At 38.0% G+C, this 9,662-nt stretch overlaps 1 protein-coding gene across 1 annotated transcript; it reads right to left on the bottom strand.

Annotated features, from left to right (window-relative positions):
• Window positions 1-351: 351 nt before the first annotated feature.
• On the bottom strand, window positions 352-9,178 carry LOC124269789 (sodium-coupled monocarboxylate transporter 1-like). Its single transcript, XM_046704831.1, has 16 exons — window positions 8,712-9,178; window positions 8,539-8,607; window positions 8,109-8,160; window positions 7,546-7,613; window positions 6,551-6,631; window positions 6,229-6,299; window positions 5,668-5,805; window positions 5,241-5,376; window positions 5,049-5,137; window positions 4,720-4,832; window positions 4,200-4,273; window positions 3,396-3,482; window positions 2,944-3,158; window positions 1,182-1,282; window positions 790-911; window positions 352-451 (listed from the first exon to the last, which is right to left on the bottom strand). The coding sequence occupies exons 1-16, from the start codon at window positions 9,048-9,050 to the stop codon at window positions 359-361; spliced, it is 1,848 nt and encodes a 615-aa protein (XP_046560787.1). The 5' UTR covers window positions 9,051-9,178; the 3' UTR covers window positions 352-358.
• Window positions 9,179-9,662: the final 484 nt, after the last annotated feature.

Raw genomic sequence — 9,662 nt, 5'->3', positions numbered from 1 at the left:
GTACTATAACATCCAATCACTCTACAACAAGTATAACGTCCAATCACTCTACAACAAGTATCGTGCTAAAACATCCAATCACTCTACAACAAGTATAACGTCCAATCACTCTACAACAAGTATCGTGCTAAAACATCCAATCACTCTACAACAAGTATAACGTCCAATCACTCTACAACAAGTATCGTGCTAAAACGTCCAATCACTCTACAACAAGTATAACGTCCAATCACTCTACAAGAAGTATAACATCCAATCACTCTACAACAAGTATCGTGCTAAAACATCCAATCACTCTACAACAAAAAGATCAAGCAAAAACCATACTGAATAGCAACAGAACATTCAAATTGATGTCCTATTTGCCATCAAGAAATTGTATCGTTTCCGTCTCTGATGGTGGCAGCCCCTCATCGTGTTGTTCCCGAAGCCCAGCATTTGCTGATGGTGTCTGAAAAAACCGAACAGTAAACAACAAGTAATCTCAAGTATGACAAACTAATGTAACGTAATTTCATGGACGGATACCTTCCTCAGAGAAAATTAGGATGACTACAAAAACAAAATAGAAAGGAGCACAGTTTCCTCAAAAACTGTATTATTCTTATTCTTATTGACATATTCTAATTTGAATCAAAAACCTATTTACCTCATTTGTGTCTTACAATCATTCAGTGGACATTACTGTTTATTCAAATCACTGTATTTGTTAGTTAGCTAGAACACTGACAGAAACACTATTTTGGTTCGAACTATTTCACGTTAAATAATTATTCTCTCAAAACCCACCAACGTGAAGCTCTGCCTGTCTGTGCCCCTTCCCGCCAAATAGCGTCGGAGTCTGGCCGGCAAGCAGTGTATATCGTCCAGGTGGATCAAACATTCGGGGTCGACAGGGGTCTTGTTTCCACCTGCAGATGTTTACAGTGTGGACAACTGTTACTACATACAAACGTTTAAATCGACATCATGACATAGATGACAAGTGATGTTGTTTTCAACCTTTCAAAGTTTTGAATTCAAATCGAATATATTTGTAATTTGTAACATTTGATATTATTTTATACGCGGGGGTATGCCAAATCACAAGATGGACCCATCCTATTTTTAAAAAAGGTCGCCGGTCTTATTGGTAACATCCATCCAAATGTATATATTACATTCAAAATGCAGTAACATACCTGTTATCCAGCTTGCGCAAATCCCAACAAGAAGGACGAGTATCAGGCCAAAAGAATAGAACAGTGTATAGGAGAGATTGTACACTGTTTCTAAGGCAGACCTGTTGTGATGAACATGCAACATTAATCTATGAAATTTTCAGCATGTATGAATTTTGTGCACAACTTGCGTATTATTTAAAAGTGAGAAGAAAAGTAAAATTTATGGATGTCAACTTCTTTATTGTGAATAGCACGACGTTTGTGATGTTGGAGCAAGCGTACACTCCTAAACGTCGTGTTATTCACTATAAGGAAGTTGACATCCATAAATCTTGCTTTTCTTATGCATTCCACTTCTAAATGCCCTTCAAGTGAGAAATTCAATATTGCTAGCAAATATACGAAAATTATTAGCTCATGTAAATCTATCTATGAAATTAGTTGATTGGTTATTTACTTGAATGCCCCATGAGCGGTATCCTTGTATCTAGAAATATACCAGTGGTTAATGGCGAAATCAAAAGCACTTAAAACATGCCATTACACTGAAGGACTGAGACGCACATAGGAACTTCATGTACAGCAAAATGGTCCAAACAAGTATCCTTGCGATAAAGCAACCATGACTAAAATATTTTCAAATCAATTTAGTCTTTGTTATACGCATAACAAACACTTACACCGTTTCTTAATTTCTTGTCATAAACGACATTGGTTCTGATCGTATCTATCCACACCTTAACCGCACACATCTAAGAGTAAACCATGGAAAACAACTAAACGAATGGAAGCCGAGTTCTTAGTTCGTATTCAACGGTCTTGATTATATATAGAGCTCTTGATCAGTTTAAACTAAACTGTAACCTGATACCGAATAATACCGAATTTACCTAGATATATTGCACTCAACTGATCACGCTAAACATAGATATTTGAATGAGACATCAAAATGGTGTTGACTATTCTGCTGTTGCCCAGCACAGAGGCTCTACCTCGTGTTATGATACCTCGATTCGCAATCGATATACCTAAAGTTTAAGTTCAAATTCCTTTCCTTTGATTTTGTCAATCTCAGCTGAGATTCAGACCCACAAGCAAAAGGAAACAGGTGACGAAAGACAGCACCTGGGACACTCAAGGTTACTGGAAGTATTGGATGCCGCCCTCGTGCCACATATTTTAAATAATTGGCCTTGCTAGTCGTCATATATTCATGGACGACAATGCTAGACCTCACTGTTCTCCGTTCCCGAGACGTCATCACCCTTTGGCAGAACAACGCCATCAAAACATGTCCACAAGTCGTCAAGCAGCCCCGATACGAACACCGTCGAACATCTTTGGAACTATCTGGGATGCCAAGTTCGAGATAGAGATCTCCCTGCCTGCAGGAATTCGACTCTTGATTGCGTTTACATGTACTGATGTGGTCGTCAGTGGTGGTTCAGATCGGTGGCGTCGTTATGATGGTTGATGGTCATGTTGTTTTAATGTATTCGTCGGAGATTGCAAGTAAATACTTTACCAAATTTCAATTTAGTTTCCGCCTTAATCAGAGTAAAAATGTAATAGTTAATATTTCATTTCGCGGAATTACCTACCTATGTTAAAAAAGTGGATAATGTTTGATTAATGCTAATGTGTATGTCACGATTAGTTTCAAATGCCTCATGGATAAATGGATGTCCCAGCCAGCTGTCATTGAAAGTCGTATTTCTTGGAAATATAATTGCTCTTGACAAGTTTCATAATCTGTGAGGAACAGGGTCACATACAGTACCTTGTGTTGTTCTGGCTGCTACTGCCTGTCCGGGATACAACCTTAGTGAGTTCTGTTGTGTTGTTGAAAGAGTTTGAGGACATATTGAACCCTGGACATTGGTCAATCGGTGCCAAAGGCAGGTAGGTAGACGGTGCCCCACTGTCTGAGAACATGGAACCAACACACAGCCACAGCATAAACCCAACACCAGTCACAAGTCCAGTGATGGCTCCCTGTTAAGAATTTAGTTTAGAGTGAGTTCCAGTTACATAGGTACAGTTACAGGCTTTGAGAGGTATTTGCATACTGTACAATCTTATTCGTTAATGTTACATTAAAACGAGTCGTCGGATTACTCTGTAAATTATGCAGCATTATGTTACAGATTTACTTTTAGGACACATCAGGGAACATTTAAGACATCATTCTAACAATCGACACAATATTACGAGTATATAACTTTAACATACCTTTGTATTGACAAAGGAGAAAAAAGCTCCTAAGAAGAACATTGCCACAAGCGGAGGGTCAGTGGCAGCCTTGAAGGTATATACTATCTGGAACGTCGTGAATAGAAGCGACAAACCATTTCCACATTCATAAGAAATCTCTGCTAAAAGCAGAGTCGATTGAACAATAGTGACCATATCATGAGCATATATTTGTTTCAGCAGTATTACAGCTGTATGATATGTTTGTAAACGCTCATGTTTCAGCATTGGGTAGTAACAGTGTTGCTAAAGGCAGCACTATGCAAATATACTGAAATCCATTGGGGAACGCATCACCCTATTTTCATTCATCATTTTTTTACCCAAACTGTGCTTCAAGTAATCTGACTTTGACAAATATACCTGATGCATACAGAGAAGCACGACGTGCATCCCTGTCTGATCACGTGACCCACCATTTGCGGAAAATCACCTTTTCACCTGCAAATCGCGTGAAAATGAAGAAACTGTGACGGTTCAACAACACATGAACAGATCATTCTGCTGTGTACCAAAATCACACCCAACTTTTGAAAAGCACACGATTGTGGACATAATACCACGTTTACCAGCTGAGAGAGAAATATATAGAAAGATATTAACATATCCAGTGAATACAAATACCATACTGATAAATGATGAACTGTGGGAATCAATGATGTCATTGAATCAACTACAACTCAAAACAATCTACGGTCTTATAATATATGTCTCCTTAGAATTGTGTTCCAATGTTTTTAACTCTTATTATTCTCAAAACAAAAGACACTTGTTCCAACACACCTGGTTAAGAGTTTTTGCTCCAGCCAGTGACACAAGGACCGCAGCAAGGCAGCCCAAAATACCAATAAACACCACTGGGGAAAAAGAATGAATAGTCGAAACACAGAACTTATTTCATATTTGTTCATTTGTGTGCCTGCATATTATCTGGATATATTCTATTGTGCTTCAATGCCAATATAATTTAATGACGAATGACACTACTTAGTTCAATTAATCGCATTGAGTATGATATAATCATAAAAGGCTCCTGACAAAATGCGTAAATAAATGTGTCCATCTCTCGTATCACAATCCTGTTTGAGGAAACTAAATATGGTGTGTAAGTACGATGAAAAGTATCTAATCAAACAGATGTTACACCCTTCACGCAGCTCGTGGCTTGTCACATTACTCTCATTATTTATCATCATGATTGCTTTGTGATTCTGGTAACAGTATTGACGCTTCTATTTAATGCATTCAGATTGCAGATACATTAGGGCACATATGAGCCTGAGCCTACTTTCATTTGATCTACCTGTTATTTTTGCAACAATGACTCCTTTGTACTCTGACGTGTTCGGTCTCCATGGTTTGATCAGGTCATACCAAATAATACTGGCCACGGCTGAGAGACAAGAAGAGATGGTGCTGGAACACAAAGCTCATTATAACAATAGTACATTCACAACCCTTACCATAATCATATTTTCCCTAACCATTGTCTACAGGAAGATCTGCATACCTTTATCTTGGCTAAACCTGAGGAAAGAATGACATGTTTTCATAAGAAGACGTTTCATGCAGACGTGTGACCGTCTAATAACAAACACTATATTTAATGACAATCAATAGTCAATATCCTACCTAAGAGAAGCACTGGCCAATGCGGCCAAGAACAGTCCTGACAATCCTGGCTGATTCCGGAACAGTTCTAGGATCAGGAAGGGGATTATCTGTGAAATGATTAACGAGGACAGCATTCAAAATTGTGTCGTAGGTACCACATTTACAGACTGACTATTTAACAACCGTGTTCGTACATATTTTCCTGTGTACCTGATTTGGACTTCCCACTTGTTTGGACGCCAGAGGGTCGCATCGTTTGTGATAGAAGTAGCCATATGCAACAATTCCTTCAGCTAAGGCCATGCCAATCACGATCGTAAATCCAGGAATCGTAAGCAGAAGCGCTCTGCGATGGAAAAAATGGTAATGAATTGTCTGCTAATGTAAGTCGCGTCCTGAATTCATGTTGGAGAGGGGGAAGCCGGGACTTAACGTTTTTTGCCGAAGACAAATTACTTCTCTGAAATAAGCAGGCATTCTTTTTGGCTTTTTACACAGAAATACACAGCCGTTGTTTCTGCAGTTGTATGCTGTTGGTACTTGTGAACGGTTTAATAGCATGCACTCACAAATGGATAGAATCCGTTTCCTTGTTTGGGTGTTCTATTTTGATATATTTTTATTCCCGTTTACTTACCTCCTACATTCTTTGAGAGATTTTGTCGAGGAAATCCTTTGCAATACAGAAGGACTAAACAGAAACCCAAAGCCTGTTAGGATTCGACCAAAATACAGGTTCCATATTGTGTGTCGCACTGTTGGATCAGGATCCATGCTGAAGAAAATAACGTTTTCTGTGACTAGTGTTAAGTTACACTTGCTGCTGATAATAAACTATCTGATGTAACGTCGGCTTCTGCGGACTAATTGGGATTCTGGGACAAACCATCATCCCAGTACCATGTTTAAGTTGACTTGGATAGCTACAACGGATGCAATGGCCGCATAGTTCATCGCTCATACAGTCTTCGGCCGTCACAAACAATAATGCCATACCTTAAAAAAGTACAGTCAAACGCGTATTTCCTTACAACTCTGGTGATTTAGCTATGCATTTTGGTATACGCGAATACTTAGGTCGCAATGACGTTACTGCAATATTGCTGACAAAGGCAAAAACAACATTTCACAGTCGCGGTCAAAACTGCGAATCCTTTGAACAAGGATCAGTTCATGTGGTCCACCTCGATGCCCTCACCTGAAGTCCAGTCTGCCTGTTTCCGCAGCTCGAAGCCAGACCTCTGACACCCCTCCACCATCAACAGTTCCCTGCCCATACGAATATGTATTCCTGTCACATGGTCATGAAGTATGTCATGTTAAAGCTTGTGAACAATGGTCGGTTTACTGAAGGAGATGGCATGTTTACTTTATGGTTGTAAACATAATTCATGAAACGGGTCATAGTGTTTAAAGTGACAGAATACTTGTAAAATCACATCCTAATCTAAAAGAAATCGTAAAATCTAATAAGTATTATCTCTTCCACAAAGCAACAATCAGTGCTTAAAGCAACATACCTTTATTGATACCGCCAGCAGTCCGGTGATCATGATGATGAATTGTAACACATCCGTCCAGATAACGGCCTTTAAACCGCCCTGATTTGAAAAAGTTTATATTTTTTGTTACCATTTTTTGCTGACCCGACAATTAGGGATGAGGACCCTATAATTACGGGAGATATATGTTTCTGGTGACGACTGAGCAAGTTCCGTTTGATTTCATTTGAGTCCCAAAACAATTACATGTATAGTAAATTTAAACGTACTACTATTTTTAACCGCAGCATATGTGTTATTTTAATATGGGCTAGATTGTCAAAAAATTGCTAAAATTGAAGGGATGGTGTAAATTCAGCTAGGGTCCATGCAGGAAGCAAATGTACTGTAAGGCCCCTTGGTCCCTAGTATGGTGATCTACCTTCAGTTGTTTGCAATCTATATAGCCTGTTATTATATTGTATTGTCCTCTATAGTTAAAATGTTTAAGATTTAATTACTAGTTCTAATTTATAACAGTGATATTCTCGTTGTTTTAATGTCCGTCGTTGACAGATTTGTATAATTTACCTTTAATTATTATTAAACTATAACTTGATTTGGTCACGATGTGGCTGAAATATTGCCGAAGTGACTCACTCACTCACTTACTCACTCACTCATTTGAGACCTATGAAATGCTCACTAACACAAAGTCTAATAATTGCAACAAAACCAAATTTTGCATAGTCACATTATGAGACAAAAAGTTGGTCTGTCGACTTCATGTGACTGTGCAAAATTTGTTTTGTTGCAATTATTAGATTTTGTGCTAGTGAGCAATTCATCGGTCTCAAATGAAATCAAACGGACTGTACATAATGCCAAAATGTTATCTCTGAAACTATTCACGATCGCGAATTTGCCTGCACAATATGTACCACGTTTTCCGAATCTCCACAAAATATACCATTAAAAGCAATAATTATTCATGGAAACGAAAAACGCTCCCCATAATTTACGTTTATACTTACTATGGTTGTATAGATGACAGCCACTGCGGCTGTTGCCACAATAGATCCATACGTAGAAAACCCAGTCACTGGCAATAATAAACACTGCCTCAGGAAATCTTATATCAAAAGATAAGCATGTACGTATTTTATGTCATAGTGAAATAGTATATATCTGGGTTTTTTATAAGTTTTCCATTTGTACAATATGACTAATTTTGGAAAATGGAAAATAAAATTAAAATATATGTTGTGTACATCCTAGTTTACAGCTAAATCAGCATATTCGTGAAATACACAAAACATCATGTTTTCTGGCGAAATCGAGATAACTGCCTTTACCACACAGAATCAGTTGAATAATAAACACTATCCAGCATTAAAATGTCGTCAACAGAGGCATGCATGCACATGTTTTTCCCCATCACACACGTATGCATTGTTCGAAAAAACATGTTCACGTTGTGTACAAATAAAGGTATATATTGTTGAAGAAATACAGTAAAGGAAATTTAGAAACTTTAGTTGTATCGTTTATAATATTATATGGACAGTATTCACAGTAATAATAAGAGGTCACATACTTGCTCGTAGAGCGATGGCCTGACCATAAAGCACAATACTGATGTACTGGAGCTGTAAAAACAACGTCACAAATTTTCAATTGTGTAGTGATAGCAATGGCCAAACAAATATGACATTATTGATTCTCTGTTCCTGACTATAACAAAGACGTATCATTCATCAGTTCATATGTCTTGCAACTCTGGAAAAAACGTTGTATCAAAAGAGGCAGTATATCAATGACAAAAGAACCCAGCCTCTCTATTTATAGTATGATGGGTAATTTGAATCGGGTATTTTATTGGTGGAGGCCTCAAATGTTCACAGTCCAATAATTAATACCGTCTCGGTATTTTTGTCAATACTCAAACTACAAAGAGATTAACTGAATGGAAACCAATAAGTATTCAACGATCAGTTCTATCGTGACATATATAATATGGTACTTACAAAACTCAGGCAGGAAATAAGATTGGCAAGTACTCTAAGTCGGCGGGACTTGAAGCGCCTTTCATAATACTGGAAAATAGATAATCGGGTCATGCAAAAGTGTTAGTTGCCAATATATGCAAATTACATAAACGACGAAGTTAAAATATTTTATTGATTATAATCTGTTTTACCTCAAAGGGAGTCGACAAGTTGAGTCTCCTTAAAAACACTAAAATCAAAAATATGTTGATCAACATCCCGGTTTCGCTTCCCAATTCACTGAGTATCCACTGTATTCCATGGGCGTAGGACTCGGCAGGTGTCCCCAGCATCATCACAGAGGATTCATATGTCGCAAGCAGAGACAAGGCCACGGGGATAGAAGACATGGACTGACCAGCGATGAAGTATTCAGATGTACTGCCTCGCTTTCTGGCCATTATGGCATAATATATCCCGATACTGACTGAAGCAGTAAGCATCAACCCGAAGACAGCGTAATCCGCGGTCCCAAATGTTGCTGTCGACATTATATCTGTTGAAAACAGAACTGAACAGTTGGACTGGCTATGCTCTGCTTATAAACGACAGTGCTCAGTTGATCTGCGCCGTGCTCACCGGTGCCAGCACTGAAGGAAGATTCACAGTCAGTTGGGCGATTCTCATTATGTTAAACTGATAGGTCGTTTTATAATGTTATTTAAGACGTACGTATCTTTATAACACAATCAGATTCCACTCTAATGCGTTTGTATAGATAATGAGATCCAGTTCGCTTTTCATGGTAATATCGTGTCAGCATGGCATGTCATTTAAACGTGGTTGGATATGTTACGTTTAACACCGAAAATAATCTGCTGTCTATGAAATTATGACTAGGTCCCATATTGTGAAAATGTAATCATAATTAAACGTATTAGGTTTTATGGTTTTTTACTGTAACACGTGTAACGGGGTGGCTCTGTGTTCACAACTCCGTCGAGGCTGCGGTTTTATTTACTGTCGTATGTTTTCACAAATCTGAAATAATGTATATGTATATATAGTTCTCAAACAAAATATCTATTTCATTAAATTCATTTCATGTCATTGCACGTTGGTGTGGATAATTAACAATTGCAATATTGCCACTGAATATACAT

Source organism: Haliotis rubra, unplaced genomic scaffold, assembly GCF_003918875.1.
Source record: "Haliotis rubra isolate DU_JTF1 unplaced genomic scaffold, ASM391887v1 Scf1017, whole genome shotgun sequence".
Classification (NCBI taxonomy): Eukaryota; Metazoa; Mollusca; class Gastropoda; order Lepetellida; family Haliotidae; genus Haliotis; species Haliotis rubra.
This window is presented reverse-complemented; position numbering and strand designations above follow the sequence as displayed.

What these genes read in the sequence shown, in the direction of transcription:
- LOC124269789 (XM_046704831.1), bottom strand. Translation starts at nt 9,050, where the DNA reads ATGTCGACAGCAACATTTGGGACCGCGGATTACGCTGTCTTCGGGTTG. An exon ending in ACTTGTCGACTCCCTTTGAG is followed by an intron (nt 8,608 to 8,711) that starts GTAAAACAGATT and finishes TCTATTTTCCAG; the next exon opens with TATTATGAAAGGCGCTTCAA. An exon ending in AAGTGGGAAGTCCAAATCAG is followed by an intron (nt 5,138 to 5,240) that starts GTACACAGGAAA and finishes ATCATTTCACAG; the next exon opens with ATAATCCCCTTCCTGATCCT.